Source organism: Natrix helvetica (assembly GCF_964273705.1).
Source record: "Natrix helvetica genome assembly, chromosome: 1".
Classification (NCBI taxonomy): Eukaryota; Metazoa; Chordata; class Lepidosauria; order Squamata; family Natricidae; genus Natrix; species Natrix helvetica.
The window spans coordinates 223,253,394-223,270,019 of NC_138548.1; the positions used below are offsets into that span (position 1 = coordinate 223,253,394).

The 16,626-nt window shown below is 37.1% G+C and overlaps 2 protein-coding genes across 6 annotated transcripts in view; both read left to right on the forward strand.

The window, feature by feature from the left end:
• DIP2B (disco interacting protein 2 homolog B) overlaps positions 1–8,075 on the forward strand; it is a 195,804-nt gene extending 187,729 nt beyond the window's left edge. For all 3 annotated transcript variants that reach the window (XM_081934084.1, XM_081934085.1, XM_081934086.1), the window contains 5 exons: positions 153–210; positions 761–835; positions 1,274–1,451; positions 3,698–3,821; positions 4,387–8,075. In XM_081934084.1, coding sequence (XP_081790210.1) covers positions 153–210; positions 761–835; positions 1,274–1,451; positions 3,698–3,821; positions 4,387–4,639 — 688 coding nt within the window. In that variant the 3' untranslated portion in view covers positions 4,640–8,075. The remainder of the gene's footprint in view (positions 1–152; positions 211–760; positions 836–1,273; positions 1,452–3,697; positions 3,822–4,386) is intronic.
• Positions 8,076–11,345: 3,270 nt separating this feature from the next.
• The window catches only part of ATF1 (activating transcription factor 1), a 35,033-nt gene continuing 29,752 nt past the window's right edge, over positions 11,346–16,626 (forward strand). For 2 of the 3 annotated variants that reach the window (XM_081934561.1, XM_081934564.1), the window contains exon 1: positions 11,346–11,556. The gene's annotated coding sequence lies outside the window, so the exon portion shown is untranslated. The remainder of the gene's footprint in view (positions 11,557–16,626) is intronic. The other variant, XM_081934563.1, reaches the window with a different exon arrangement.

The window sequence follows — 16,626 nt, forward strand, 5'->3', positions numbered from 1 at the left end:
ACATGAATTTAAACAAAACGGAAGAAAAATCCTTTCTCTTTAGTGTTGTTTGTGTTATGTTCGGAATATTAAAGAGTAATTTAAGTATCTTGTAATGAAGGTTCTTAAATCACAAGTATGTGATTGTGTTAATTTTTAAAATCTATCTCCAGAGTGCGGCTAGTTGAAAGAGGTGCTCCCCAGAGCCTCTTACTCTCCGAATCAGGCAAGGTAAATAATACATCAGTTTGTAAGTCTTTGTGATTCATTTGCATGGAACCCAAAGTAAGGAAACAGTAGAATTCAGTCGGCATTTTTGATTTGGGGTGTACAACTTTTGTGTAGGACAAAAAAAAACCTCCATTCTGCAGCTATATTATAGATTCTTCCCCAATGGCCATTTAAAATACTATTTTTTTCCTTTGCCAAGTAATGAGTTTGAAGTACTGTTTCCTTGTGTCTGGCCTTGTTGAGAAAGCAGGTGGAGTTGGGAATGGGTAATGCTAAAATAATTAAGAATAAAACTCAGGTTAGATCTAGATAGCTCTGGTGGAAATGGAGAAATTGGAAAAATTGCTTGAGCTAAATTGAATCCCAACAGCAGAGATGTCAGAGTGGGAAATGTTTCTAGGCTATAAAATACACAATTGCTTGTATTGCACTTAACTTCATAAGAGATAAGTCACATCCTCAAGAAGTTGAAAAGAGAGGCTTGTTTAAAGTGTTTACTTAGTATAATACAGATGCCAATATTCCCTCTCCCCAAATTTCCTTCTCTCAGATATTGCCTGGAGTCAAAGTGATAATTGTTAATCCTGAGACCAAGGGACCTGTTGGTGACTCACACCTTGGAGAGGTAAGTGCTGCCATTGGTACTTTACAAAAGTGTATTTAATCTAACCAATCTTTATGCTCCCAATATGTGTCCAATATGCATAGCAATGTCCAGTTCAAGAGGAGGTAGTACACTGATGATGTTACCTACTTGGGTAAAGAAACGTCTGCAAGCAAACTACCAAGCTCAGAGAGCACCAAGGATTCTACAGTGTGCTTATTTCAGTTACCAAAATCTTTTGAAACTTAAAAAAAAATGCATTCCTTTTGCAGGAAGGCTACTTCTAAGGCCTGTCAATTCCTACTTAGAGCATTTAAACTACAGATAATTTATATGATGATGAATATTATATTTTAGTTATGCTTATCCGAAAAAGTATAATCTATATTCTGTGGTTAAAAAGCGACAAAAAAACAAACAAACAAGAAATAGAAGACTTGTGTTTTATCACCCTCATAGATTTGGGTAAATAGTCCTCACACTGCTAGTGGATATTATACCATCTATGATAATGAAACCCTCCAAGCAGATCATTTCAATACCCGCCTGAGCTTTGGTGATGCTGCTCAAACTCTCTGGGCACGAACAGGATACCTTGGCTTTGTACGACGGACTGAACTCACAGCAGCTACTGGAGGTAGGACAAATTACTCTTCCTTTCTGTGGACATTTTTACTGGTGACATGAACGCAGTGGTGAAATTCAAAAATTGTCCCTACTGGTTCTGTGGGGGTAGCTTGGTGATCATGTGACCGGGTGGGCCTGGCTGCACAACTGACTCACACACAGTGTAAAAGCAGCTGGACTTCACACAAAATGGCCCCTGCAACAAGCAGGAACCTCGCAGAAAGCTCAAAAACCAACTATCACACTTTACACAAAAATAACACAAAAGCTGCACAACTGACTCACACACAGTGTAAAAGCAACTGGACTTCACACAAAATGGCCTCTGCAAGAAGCAGGAAGACAATCAGGCACAGCTGATTGTCGTACAGCTGATAATCAGAACTTTTTAAAAAACTTTTTTAAAGCATTTTTTTTACTACCGGTTTGGGCAAATAGGTAGTAAAAAAAAATGCTAAAAAAAGTTCTGAGATAGTGCGGCACAGCTGATTACCGGAACTTTTTTTTACTTTTTTAAGCATTATTTTACTACCGGTTCTGGCAAACGGTAGCATTTTTTACTACCAGTTTGGGTGAACTGGCCCAAACCGGTTGCATTTACCCCTGCATGAATGTAAAGTTAATGTTACAAGAAAAGCTGTTAGAACAATTTCCCACAAATCAACATCAATATATATTCTAGTGCATGTAACTTGAGTACTTTTTTAGATCCAGGAGTAGCTAGTGGGAATTTTTCTATCAGCATGTTAGTTGCTTGGAAAGTAGAGGAGAATTGCTATACAGATAGTCCTCAACTCACAACCACAATTGAGCCCAAAATTTCTGTTGCTAAGTAAGACAGAACAAAAACTAACTTTTGTTCCATTTTACAATCTTTCTTGCCACAGTTGTTAAGTGAATCATTGCAGTTGTTTTTTTTCCAATAGGTTTTTAATTTTATTGACATCATTAAAATACAAACTGTAAAAAAAGGGGTGAGAAATACAACAAAGCAAAAGTAAAGACACGGGGAAAAAGTGTATAAAAAGAAAAAGACGAACATATACATAGATTGTCCCTCCTAGTTGAATACTGATAAAAATATATCAAGAATAATAGCTTTTCCCCCTTGCAAAACAGGCACAGAGTTTATAAACTTCTACACCTGTTTACCCAACTAATTTGAACCTGGCAAATATCTAGTATATAAAAAACATAATTAACAGGTAAAGTCAACAGCAAAGTTAAAATTCAAAGCTCTCTGTTAACAATCCATTATTGTATTTCATTTGCAGAAAAGCCACATTGGCTTCTGATAAACCACCCAATCATTATTTCTGATCTGTCCAGGATCAAATTTCCTTGCTTTCCAGCAGAGATTAAAAAACAACAACAACAGAGCTTTTAAAAATTAATAAAATGCAGAATCCTTGTACTGAAATCCTGTGTAAGTGTAAATCGCTTTCATTACCCTGGAAATTGCCCTCGACCTCCATACAGGGAAAGCAAAAGTGATTTGCAACTCCAAAATAAAGTAATAAAAAGATACAAAAAACACCCCCAAAACCCCACATTAAAATCCAGCAAGGGGTTAGAATAAGTCAGAATTCAACCAGTTCATTGACAGTTAAAGATAAAAATCAAAATGAAAAAAAATTCAAAGCGTGCAGTTAAAACCAAGGGATGCTTAAAATAAATAGCTGAAAGGGAAAGATAGAGATGTGGCTCTCCAGATGCTCCTACCCAGAATTGCAACTGTCAAGACTCTTCCCAGGTAGGTACACAGTTGTACCAAGGGTCATCTTGGGTCATTCCTAGTTGCTCTGTTTAAATTTGGGGAGCACGCCACCAAAGAATCAGTTTTGATGGCAAAATCAGCTGTTTGTCAGCAGGAAACCCCACCGCTTAGCATGCCATTTTTGGAGGACCATGGTGGTTCAATAGATCTGGCTTCCCCACTGATTTTGCTTGTCAGGAGGTCACAAAAGGTGATCTCATCACCCAGGGACACTGCAACCATCATAAATATGAGCCAGTTGCCAAGTGTCATGTGACCATGGAGATACCGTAGTGGTTGTAAGTATGAAAAACAGTAATAAGTCACTTTTTTCAGTTCCGTTGCAATTTCAAAAGGTTACTAAACAAATGATTTTGAGGATTACCTGTACTTTGAGAATTAATCCCCCATATATATTTTAAACAATTAGGACAATTCAATATTCTCTTCTGAAGAATCTGCATAAATCTCTATATATTCATGTACAATATGTTCCTTAGAACGCCATGATGCATTGTATGTTGTTGGGGCACTGGATGAAACTCTGGAATTACGTGGATTGCGTTATCATCCAATTGATATAGAAACTTCAATTTCTCGGATGCACAGGAGCATCGCAGAATGGTACAGTTTTATGCAATATATTCCTTTGGGGAAAATACATTGTTTAACAAGGGTGTAGCAATAGGAAAACAAAGTTACTGACTGTAGTTGTAAATTCAGAGCAACCTGGATCCTGAGCAATCACATCTGTGTTTTGAGAAAATATTAGATTGGGCACATCTATTCAGAGCTTTGGATGATAGCCCCAGCTTTCATTTCATTACTGATATGAGAACAGTAGCAAACTATTCTGTGCTATTTTATAGATTATATAACCACATCTTAAAATTTTGCATTATACTTTACCAGATTCCTATGTGTAATTTAGGTTTATTTATTATATAACTATTTATTGTAAACTAAAAGTAGAATGCATGAACTGATTTATATATTTTAAAGTGAGTATATTACTGTACTTGATCCGTTCCAAGTGGTCGTTTCAGAATGCATAAAACTTTTGGACAGGGGGATCTTTCAGTTTAAAATTGAGATATTTAAACATATTAGCATAGTCTTATAAAATAATAATCTGCTCATTCCTATAAAGTGTGTGTTATAAACTCTGGATTTCTTATTTTTCCTTTAGTGCTGTATTCACATGGACCAATTTACTTGTAGTGGTTGTGGAATTGTGTGGCTGTGAGCAAGAAGCTCTTGATTTAGTCCCTCTGGTTACCAATGTGGTCCTGGAAGAACATTATCTGATCGTAGGAGTCGTGGTGGTAGTTGATCCTGGGGTGATACCCATCAATTCCAGAGGAGAGAAGCAGCGGATGCATCTCCGTGACAGTTTCTTGGCTGATCAACTGGATCCTATATATGTAGCATACAACATGTAATTTGGAAGTGCGGGTCTGAAACTATCCTACAAACTGCGCAAGGACCAGGAATGACTGTGGAAACAAGAGAAGCTTGTTAGCAATGGTAGTTGTGAAACTGGACAATGCTGTTTGACTTCTTTTCTCTCCATCTTACTGGACTGACAGCAAGCTGGACTGATTAAAAGACAAAAGATGGCAACCAGGGAACTACATTTGTATTGTAAGATGATAGCTTTACAGGCAATGAAAAATAGGCCCTTATGAAAAACGAACAGCAATTATTAGGGCCTTTATTGTAGTGTTAACATTTTCAATTACTGTATATATTTGTACTTTTTCTAACACTGATTTAGAATTCTATGAGGGATGATTTATTTAGTTAAAATACAAATCTGTAAGAACCTGGTTATGTAAGTCCTATGTATACCGTCTGTAAACAGTGTACTTTAAAACTGTTAGCTTAATTCTGTAGTACTGTGTTGAAAGGGATCACGTTTACTTAAAATTGTGCCATGACCACACTCAATATTCAACAGAAGAATCACTTATTCATATAGCTTATCTCATGAACTTAAAAAGAATTTGCCTCTATTTAAAACATATGTAAATATTAGTATGCATAATTCATTTATTTAGAAAACTGATTCAAATAAGAATTTAACAAAGTCCTTTAATAAATTATGGTTAGGCAATTAAAGTGAGGAATGCAATTAGACTATTAGGTTTCTCTTATTTTGTTGCTGGTCAGGTATGATGACATAGCATGTAGAAATGTACGTTTTCAATGCACATGTTTATAAAGAGGCTGACTCTCATCAGCGTTACAAGCGTTTTAAAAAGCAAGAAGCAATTCTGTGACTTTGGAATGTTGAATAGAATTTGTATAGCCTACTAAAATGTTTTTTATAAGCAAACATGTGTTAACTAGAATCACTCCATTTATGATCTTAGACATATTTTGTTTGATTGGTGCACAGTAAGAATTCATTTAAAAGAAAATTCCTACCATTACTTTGATGTGCTACTTTCTGGGTGGGATTCATTACTGTACTGCAAATCATGGGCTTTTGCAGGATGTCTTTGAATCAGAAACAGCCTACTAATTGTTTTGAAAGATTGGCAAATTGTGATTATCCCATTCAAAATAGCTGATCAGTTTCAGCCTTCAAAGAATTGATGACAATAGATGCCTTAAAATGTGCTGGAATAGCCATTGTTTGAAAATGGTCTGCAACCCCATCTCCAATAAGCTGGTAGGAAAAACAATATTTCTATTTAAACCATTCTTATTTTTTTCTGATTACACTTTAGAATCTTCTTGTTTCTCCTTAAGAAGTTTGTTGAAATAACACAGAAAGCAGATACTAGAAATGGTGACAAACTTGCTTGGGTCATTTGTGGCCTATTGTGTAAATACTTAGAATATTTTAATAATGTCTGTTTACCCTCCCTGTAACAAAGTTAGTGTTTTTAGACATTTTTAAGAGAGATATAAATATAAACCTGGATTAAATCCTCAGCTACAGCAGCTATATTAAGTGTAGCTCTGGCAACTTATTCCTTAAAACAAATTCCAAATGTATACTTGAAAACCTTTCTGTACAAACTTTCAAAAGCTTGTTTTTTTAATGGCTTGACGTATAGATATTTAGACAGAAAACTTTTACATATATTAACAAAATATTCACAATTACCTTCTTATACATATGTTCAATATATCTTGAATTGAAGAATTATGGCAAAAGCAGTACAGGGTGGAGGGAGGTTCATTACTTCAAATTGTTGAAATATTAACTACTGGTTGTTAATGGAGACGATTTGAATATTTTGCATTATCAGTATTTCCACAGTGTGGTGCTGCTATGTAATTAAAATGCACCCCATGCTGAAGTTGTTTTTAACTTGTAATTTGCAATAGTTTGGAAAACGAACACAGATAAAGCAGTTGCTGGCACTCCACATGGGAACAGAAGGCCTTCAGCAAATAAATGTTCTGTGTACTCCAGCCTTTATTTATTCACTCCAATGTGGCTCTTAAGAGGTCTCAATTCTTATAAAAATACACTTTTAATGTCCTACTGAATGAAAACAGAGCATGGTTCTCTACCCAAGGTTGTAGCAGTATTTTCTACGCTTATGTTTAGATTCTTATTACATGTAATATGGTAGATTTACTATGTGCAGTCTAGAAAAACATTTGAAAATATTACAGATCTTCTAATCTGAAATACTTCAAGTTTTGTTTTCAACATTGACTTCAAATATATCATTTTTCTCCTTGATTTAATTGTTAAATATTTTATTTCTTCCCTGTTAATGTGAGATTTTAATATACTTTCTCCAAAGATTTATAATTAATACACCAAGGATTTCATTGTTAATCTTTAGCCCTGAGATCTCTTCAGTGCCACACATATTTGCCTTCCAATAATTTATACACATGGCTGAGATTCCAAAGGAATGATTGTAGAATCAGTGCTCTCTTTATGGGGGTTCTAACACTGATTTGTTCAGTGTGGCTTTGGGTGTGCTATTCTGTGTTCTCCATCAGACATTAAAGATTCTTTGTGGAATACAATAAGGATTAGTTCTCCATAGGTTCTGGAGTTAGCTTGTTCTCCTCCCCCCCACCCCACCCCATTCCACGTAATCATTGTATGGTAATACTTTTTCATATATCCAAAGAGGTTAAAGCCAGCATTTTCAGCCTTGGCTTTTTGGATTTACTTATTAGCTCAGGTAATACTTAATTTAAATACAGTGGCTTGGATCAAAGTATTCATTCTGCAAATGGAAGGACTCCTGTTTTCGTAAGCTCAAAATTAAATTCCAAGAACAATGGAAGTGGGGGAGCTCTGTGAATACCCTGTAATTCTCATAACATGTTTCTTTCATGTTTTGCTTTTCAGAAGCTTATGGAGTGTTGACAGTGATAGAATTGCCTTCCTATATTCTTCTGCCATAAATATCTCATGAGTGCAGTTTCATTAACAAAAAACCCTCTGAATTCACATCATTACTAAATATATATTAATATGAAGCAATTAGAACACTTATTCCTGAAAATGAACTTACTACCCTCAACACAAAACTACAAAACCATATTTCACTTTTTTTTTTCAAAGATAGGCTTTTTTTAGTTAAATAGGTTTGCTTTTCAATTTTTTATTGTGCAGTTTAGCAATGATGGGCCAAGCTTAACTGTGATGGAGATATGATTGTAAGAACAATAGATCATTGTCTTTAATCCTTTTTTGCTTTTGTTGATGTCAATACGTTTACCATTTGTCAGATTCAAATCACAACTGTAATTATGTAAAAAGTCTTTTTTATTTATTTGAAATTAGGTTTTAGATATACTTTTAAAAAAAATTTAACATCTGGCTGGACAGTGTTCCATTAATGCATTGATTGTGTCTTTCTTGTCTTGTGTTAATAAATAATGATGCCTGTCTGTTTTTATTATATCATTAATATTTTATCCCATGTTTTTTTTCCAAAGCCTGTTGGATGTTACCAACTTTAACTCCTGTTGGTGGTCTACACATATAATATTCCCTTGTCCAATTAATTCTGTACACTATATAGTAAATTGAATGATGAGGTGTTGGCCAAATAATCTAGTGAGTTTCTGTGATTGAATATTATTTGCATTTTACTGATCTTAGCCTAATTCCAATCATTATAGGACTTATTTGAAACACTAATTGATTTTTGGCAAAGTTCTTGAAGAGAATTACTATAATTATTTTTAAAAAATTAAGAAAAAGAAGCAGGACAACCCCCAAAGCTTAAAAAAGAAACTAATAAATGCTAACTCAAAAAGAAAGTATATTTTGCATCAAACGTATTACTAAGTAGCCCCTAGAGAAAAAAGAACTGTCCTAAAAATGTCCTAAAGGTAACCAAGTTTGTATTCTGAGTCTTACTAAGAACAAAAATATACTGTCATTTGTCCTCGCTATTAGTTGTTCTACACTCCTGCAGAGCAAGTCCTCTGGCATGCATTAAGAGCTAGGAAGAAAAGCAGAAATTTCAGTCACTCAGGCTGAAGTTCAGACAACCACAGGAAAGTAATCAAGAATTTTTGATCACCTAGTGGCCTGCTGGATTTTTGCAGCCCATATCCCTCATGACACTCATGTCTACAAAGTGCATTCAGATTTCCATCACTGCTGGCGATAAATAAGGCCACCAGCCTAGAATGAACTATTGAAACTGAACTTTGGGGGCAATGTGCTTCAGAGATACCCTATTGCAGCGATGGCGAACCTTTTTTGGCTCGCGTGCTATAAGTGGGGGGAGCAGAGGGGGGTCGTGTGCGGGCGTGCCGCACCCATAATGCAATGCGCGTGCCCCAGAGCGCATGCGTGCACTACAGGCGCTTCCCCCCCCATTTTTACATGAGGGTGTGCGGGGGAGGCTGTTTTCGCCCTCCCCAGGGTCCTATAAAGCCTCTGGAGCCTGGGGAGGGCGAAAAATGGCTTTTTAAAAGGGTGAACTCAGCTGGCCAGCGCGCTGGCCAGCTGACAGGGCAGCGCCTCACGTGCCCTGACAAATGGCTCCGCGTGCCACCTGTGGCACGTGTGCCATAGGTTCGCCATCACTGCCCTATTGTAAGGCAATAAGATCTTGAAACATCAGGCAAGGAGTGCCTATGGAGAATCTCAGTCATCCAGGTTATGATTGTCCAAAAGCTGCTTTTTCAAGAGGCAACTGGACTTCAGGGGTTTTTTTGAAGACGTTTTGCTTCTCATCCAAGAAGCTTCAGCTCAGACTGGATGGTGGGGAATGGAAGGATTTATAATCTTTGCAGACAGCTGGTCATTTGCATTCTTTTAGAGAGTCCTTGGGGCCACTTGGAGGTTTATCTGTCAGGAATTGGTATGGAACCTTCTTGGAACTGTTGAAAGGACTGTTATAGACTGGAGATAGATGAGGTTGCAGCCCCCCCCCTCTGTCGAGAGGGCTGTTCAACTGACATACTGGTATTGGTTTATGGACAATACTTTGGTTAAGATCAAAACACAGGAATTGGAAGCATTCACCAAACACTGGACAGAAATATCAAATTCACACTGGAAGATCTTAAGCAAAATAGTTTAGTCTTCCTGGGCTGTGCAGTACACATTAAGGAAGATAGAAGCCTTAACATTGTAGTTTACAGAAAAACCCGCACATGAATCAATGTTTACAGTTTGATTTTCACCACCCATTGGAGTAGAAAACGGGAGTCATCAAAGCCCTACATCACTGAGCTGAAGGCCTGCCTACCAGCAAAGATGGTAAGGAAAAAGAACTAAAACACCTCAAGGAAGCCCTTAGAGCGTGTTGTTATCCCAAGTGGGCCTTCACCAAATCTCCAGAAAGACCCTACAGGAACTCCTCTATAACAAACTACACAGAGAACAATAAATGAACCAACATCGTCATTCCATACGCCCATCTGCATTACTCAGTGACCCTGACCACAGTTATCCTCCAAGTGGCCTCAAGGACTCTCTAAAAGAATGGAAATGACCAGCCTTCTGCAAGGAATATATCAGTAAATCCTTCCATATCTCATCATCCAGTCAGAACTGAAGAAGTTTCTTGGATGAGAAGTGAAATGTCTTCAAACAAAAACAGAAAGTCCAGTTGCCTCTTTAAAAAGGCACCATTGGGACATTAGGCAAGGAGGATACAGCACATGCAAGAGCTTGATTTTTAATTGCACCATATACTATACCATGTTAAGGATAGATAGATTGAGGCTATCATTCTTTTATCTCTAATAAGGCAAAGCAGGCATTTTGTTTAAAATTATATGGTTCTTAGGCATGCTGCAAAACAATGGTACCAGCCTCTAATATATTTAGAGGAATGCAGCTAAAACCCATATAAATATCATAGATATAAAACTAGTGACTGGTGAGAAAAAATGCCAAGATAACTTAGGTTAATAAAAGGCATTGAGCAATCTCTCCATTTTGTTATTTGGTTCAGTCCATTCCAATTCTTCATGACCCAATGGATATAATTTCATCACGATGAGGAACTATTTCTAGTGTCCTGTAAGCTGAGGGTTTTTTTTTACTAGCCCCACCCAACAGAGTGGTTAATTGGTGAGCAGGCAATCATTTTGTGACTGTGCACAAATTCTCAACATTTCATATGTATGTGCAATCCCAAAGCTTCCCCCCTTCAGTCATTTCTTGTGAAAACATAAAATATCTTGAATTCTAAGCGAAAATAAGAACAGATCTTCAGGTCCAAATTTTTCTTCCTTTCACTTCCTTCCATTGCACAGAAGAGGAAGATGTCCTGATCCGCTCTCAACTTTTAAAATTCGCAGCCGGTAAAATCTGAAGTTACGTAGAATTGAGCAAGCTTTTTTAAATGCACACCTATGTTTGAACTGTTTTATTTTTTTCGCTTGGTCGCTGCGTCCGTAAATGTTTTTTTTTAAAACTAATACTCTGCTCTTGCGAGATACAGGCCAAGATTGCAATCCTAAAGTTGTTTATTTGAAGTCACTTCTGAATACACTTAAGTAGAATCAGGATACAATCCTATGTATGCAGACTTAGTGGTCGCGATAAAAAGGCACCGAAAGGTACGAAACCATAGTCCAAAGGCCTCAAAAATACCCATTGCTTTGCCACTCTAGCGTCCAGACTTGCAACTCTCTGATTCCCGGCTGCGGTTAGTCTACTCTAGACCAAGGGAAAAAGAGAAACTCTATTGTTATCAGGCGGTAGCCAACTCTAGCGCTGGCCTCCGGCGCACTCTATAGTCACAACCCGCCCACCAAGAGCAACCGCAGGGTAGCGTCCCCCTGGCGGGGATTAGTTTGGTAATGCTGACAAGTAGCGGTGGGTCCGGTTTCTTGAGGCATTAGGGCGATTCCCTGTGGGGCAACGCGAAGTCGAGGCGAAACCCGGAAAGCCTCTGAGGTAAAAGCGGGCGCGACGGCCAAGCGACTCAATTTAGAGCGCGAAGCGGATCGGACGCGACTGAAACCATCGAGCGGGAAGAGGAAGGAAGGGAGAGCGGGGGGGGGAGCGGGGAGAGAAGCGGCTGAGCAAAGTCCGGGGAGGGGAGTCGTTGGGCGACCCCCTTCCAGAGCACGCGCGCATAAAAAAGGCGCGAGGCGCTGCGGGGGGGGGGGGGAGAAAGGAGGGAGGCTTTGGAGGCAGTTGGGATTTGGCGGGAGGGGAAGCTTGTGATGCGCCGCGTCGGTACCGACGAGCGCTTAGCCCTTCGTTCCCAGCTGTTGCTCAAGCACCGGGGCTCGCGCACTGACATCCATACTTTCTTGCCGCGGCTTATCAGTCCAAAAGATCAGGGTGCCCACAAAAAAAAACCGGGCAAGGCTTGCTATAAAAGCTGTCGTTGATGGGCGGCATCTGCCCAGTCAGTTTACACCCGCTTACCCGCCTCAGGCCGATGGCTTCAAGCAGAGCCGACTTTTGAACACTTTTAAAGACATTTTTTTGTGCCGACGCCAGGGGATGGAAGTACTTTATAGAACCAGCAAATGTCACAGAAGTCGTCAGCGGGCTCCCTCGATACTACGCGACGGTGGTTGGTGCCGGTGCAAATAACGGATTAGGTAGAGGTTTATGCCCCACTTCCAGCAGACCGTCAAATGCCAGAATCAATCATGATTTTATACCTCAAAATCCTCTAAGAAGAATTAAGTGTATGGTAGTCCCGAAACCCGGAGTCTTGTAGGGCCGTTTTCTACTACAACGTTTTTGTGAACTACAACTCACTTCATCGGATGCATAGACTAATATATGATTTAAGTTAGACTTGGGAGCGAAGAGGGGTGACATATAGGTCAGATTACACAGGCTCTATCAATAATTATAATGAGTATTATTGTGGCCTTTGAGATAGCCTGAAACCTTTTAAATGTAGGTGAGCTCAGCAGTCTCATTCAAGTTGTGGACTTTTCATTGGTTTCAGAGAGAGTTACTCCAAAATCTGTCATAAAGATTAAAATCACAGGTCGAAATGCTGATATTACTTTTCTTTTGAGTCTGGTGTGAAATCAATGACTATTAATTATTTTGTGCGAATTGTCTTATGTAGCATTCAAAAGGGCATTTCTAGGCAGGTGGAGAAAGAGCGTGGGAAGGCACTGCTAACCCTATGTGTGAAGTTACTGAGACTTGTGATGATGCTGTTACTATAAATGAGGGGGCAAGTAGGCATCTGCAGAGTGTGCAGGGTCTGGTTACCTCATCAGTATTATTTCCCTGTTTCTGATTACTTGTGAAAATCAGCTTCAGGATGGATGTTTATCTGCATGCAAGTACAGTCCTGCCTGAGAAAGTGCAATGTCATTGTCCAGTATGGGTTGTATTTTATTAATAATATGTTTGAATGAATTGAGGTATAGGTTGGACAGCCAGTGATGTTCTGTTCTTGTGCAGCAGTCTACCTACTGGTCTTCCCTGGAATTGATCTGGCTCTGTTAATTTGTTTGTTACACTTTCCTTGTTTTTTAAAAAAGTTTGCTACACATTTCATGGGGAGGAGAGAAAGCTTGCATAATCATTTCCCCAGAATTTCTTCCCAAGAGTTGCCTGATACAAACTGATACTCTTGGTGCCAGGTGGAGCCTGATTTTTTTTTCAGATTTTTTTTCATGTTTAAATAAATCATTGCAAATTGTTTATTTAAAGTCTTTTTATAATAACCATCTAATGAATTCTTCAGTGTGGCTCTCGTGGCCTTTTAAAATCCAATCACTGTTTTTACTGTGTTTATTTTTAGCCTCAGTTTCATTTAAGTGTGTGTGTGTGTGTCTTTTGTAAGTAGCACACAGTGAAAATAGGGATTCAAACTCATAATATATATCAGTGTGCCTAAAATATGAATAACAAATTGTGTTTTTTGATATATGCAAACAGTTAAAATTAGAACACTTAAGAAAAAAATGGTATATTTCTATGTTAGCTCCTTTTTTGTATTTTGCGCATAGATGTCTTCTGCAGTTCTATCTCTTTATTGAGTTGCTTTTTTTTGCACCTAGTTCTTATTGATGGCATCTTGAATTCTTATGCAAAAAATTAGATCAGTTTTAGAGGAAAGTTCTTACATCATTTCTATTAAATATATGCTATAATATTGGCTTAGTGATTTAAAGGGGCACTGTAAAACTATTCTAAAATAAAAGGAATGTTTTTCCCAATAGTCTCTATTACATCTTTTGGAAGATTAAATAGCCCCTATTTAATTGTATTAATTGTATGTTTATTATGCTGTAATTACCTATATTATATAGCTTTCAACAAATAATGTAGATTGCTGAACAATGTAGTCTTCAAAAAGAATTAAAAAAACAGGAAGGTGAAAGGTTGTCCAACCTTGAAGTAATAGATACAGAATTACAATTTTACTTTTATTTTGATTTAATAATTAAATTTTATATCTACAAAAAGTGTACAAGACAAAATAAAGAAATATTTTCAAAGAAGAAGCATGCTGGATAGTGTCTTCTGGATATAAAGTTAAGAGGAAGAGCAGAAATTGTTGAATTGAAATAAGAAATAGTATCCTAAAGAAGATTTTAATCTAAAATTTGAATTGAAAATGGCCCATTAGAGTTTTAACAGCTGCAGTTGATTTGCTAGTATATTATGACAGACAATATTATTACCGTAGCTGTTTATTTCAGTTATAATATTGAAATGTTTTGTTTTGTTTTGTCTCCAGAATTTCTGAGTTTAGGCCTATAAGAAAATTATAACTGATATTTAGTGAGATTTTAGTTTACCATACAAGGTAAATGTATGTTATGTGAAATTGATTCACAGTACTGCTGATGGTTTGAGGGAGATGGATATTTAGAAACTGCAAATATAGTGAATTCAGAATTGAATGTGTATATGACTCAGTCTCTATATAGGGAAGGAACAAAATGTACTGAACAGGTATAATCACGTGGATAGGCTCCAAATGCAGTTGTTGTTCATTGTTTTAAGATGGGAAAGAGGAATGCTAAAAACCGAATTGATATTTATTAATGATCAGTATGCTTTTTTGTTTAATTTTTACTTGATTAATAAATAACAGTAATCAAAAACATGTGGTGAGGAGTGCTTTTCCACAACTCTATCTTCGGTCTCCATTGTGAACTTTTATAGATGAGATGCTCTGCTCAGTATCACTTAAACCTTGGTCATGTCTCATTTACACTAAATCCCTGAAGACCCTGTGGAAGCTTTAATTGGTCCAAAATGCAGTGACTCCAGGAGTTATGGCCCATGCTACTCAAAATAATACTAGTGTGTTTCCCCGAAAACAAGACAGAGTCTTATTTTCTTTTGACCCCCGAAATAAGTGCTTGGCCTTATTTTCGGGGAGGTCTTATTATTTTTGAGCTGCAGGAGGCAGCAAGTGTGGTCACCTCATGGCCGCTGCTGTGTTGCAATATTTTGGGGGAGGGCTTATTTTCAGGGGAGGGCTTACTTTAGTGCATGCGCTCAAAAGCCCAATTGGGCTTATTATCCGGGAGGTCTTATTTTTGGGGAAACGGTATTAGTTGTTTGTTTCTGAGTGCAATTGAAAAATCTCTTTGTCACCTTTAAAGGCCTACATAGCTTACAACCCAGATATCTTCTAGACTACTCACTCTCAGTAGTTTTTGCTTGTTTGTTAGAATCTAGAAAGCAAGAGTTTATCTGGATCTCTATCCCTAGAGAATGTCACCTATTAGCAGCATAGATCCTTCTCAGTACCTGCCTCCCTTCGCTGGAAAAGCATTCCCCTAAAGGCCAGATCAGGCCTAATGTTCTTTCATTTCTGAAATATAATTAAGACTTGGGAGGGGAAATCTGATGTATTTAATGTTGATCCCTCCTGCAAAGGGAATACTTATAGAGTTTAGTTGTTCATTGCTGCCTATGGTATTTTTATTAGGATTTTTTTTGTATTTTTAAAATCATATTACTATATTAGCATATTTAAAAACTCAGTCACAAGGGGAACAGTATGTTATTCTGTTAAAATAATCATACATGATCAACCATTAAACCACTTTTTAAACTGTAAATGAAGAAAAAGACATTTTTGCCATTGTGAAACAGGAAACCAATAGGGAAACTAAAAAGATTATCAACATAATTAGAAGCAGAATTTTGGCAAGGATGGGAGGAAAGAGAAGAAAAGGACATCCTGCAGCAAAATGGGTGGTCTTCACTATAATAGTGATGATTCTATTACTGGAGACTAAAAGGTGAAGCTGTAGAAATGCCGTCCTGGAGAAAGTCTTATCTATGTGGTCACCAAATGACAACAGACATGGTGGCATACAATCAGTCAATCAATCGATCAATATTCTTATAGTACTTTAGGCACAATTATTCAAATGCAGTAAAAATTCATACATGACATCTATTGTGATATGTACAGATGCAAGTTACCATAAGTTACCTTGTGGTAAGATGGGTGGCCAATAAATTTTATAAATAAATAAATAATTTTAAAGAAGTATTTTTAAACTGCTAAAATTACTCAAGAAATCTAGTTCACTTTTTACCTTTCTAGAGTAGCATTTGCATTGCCAATTAAATCTAGATTAACTGTTAAAATATGTATGTGGACTAAGGATAATAGATTTTATTATTCAAAATATTTGTTTATCAAAAAGTGCTCTAAAACAAGGAATTATTTTAGTAGCCATTTGATTAATAAGAGTTACGAAAATGCACAGAATGATTAATTTTTTCCATTTTAACAGTAATGGCTAGATGGTATACATTTTTCCAATTCACTATAAATTTCTTTTAACATATAAAGGTTTTAGTTTTAATAGTTTATCATCTCACACTAATTTTCTACCAGAAATCAAAGAATAAGCAACTCTGAACAAGTGTAATAGAGATGCCCCAACATACAAAATAATTATAAAAATAGACCTTTGATAAAAAAATATATGGTGCAAAGCAGAAATTGCAATCTTCAAATTCTCATCTTCATATAAATTCATTGCATGATTTGGATCAAGCTAT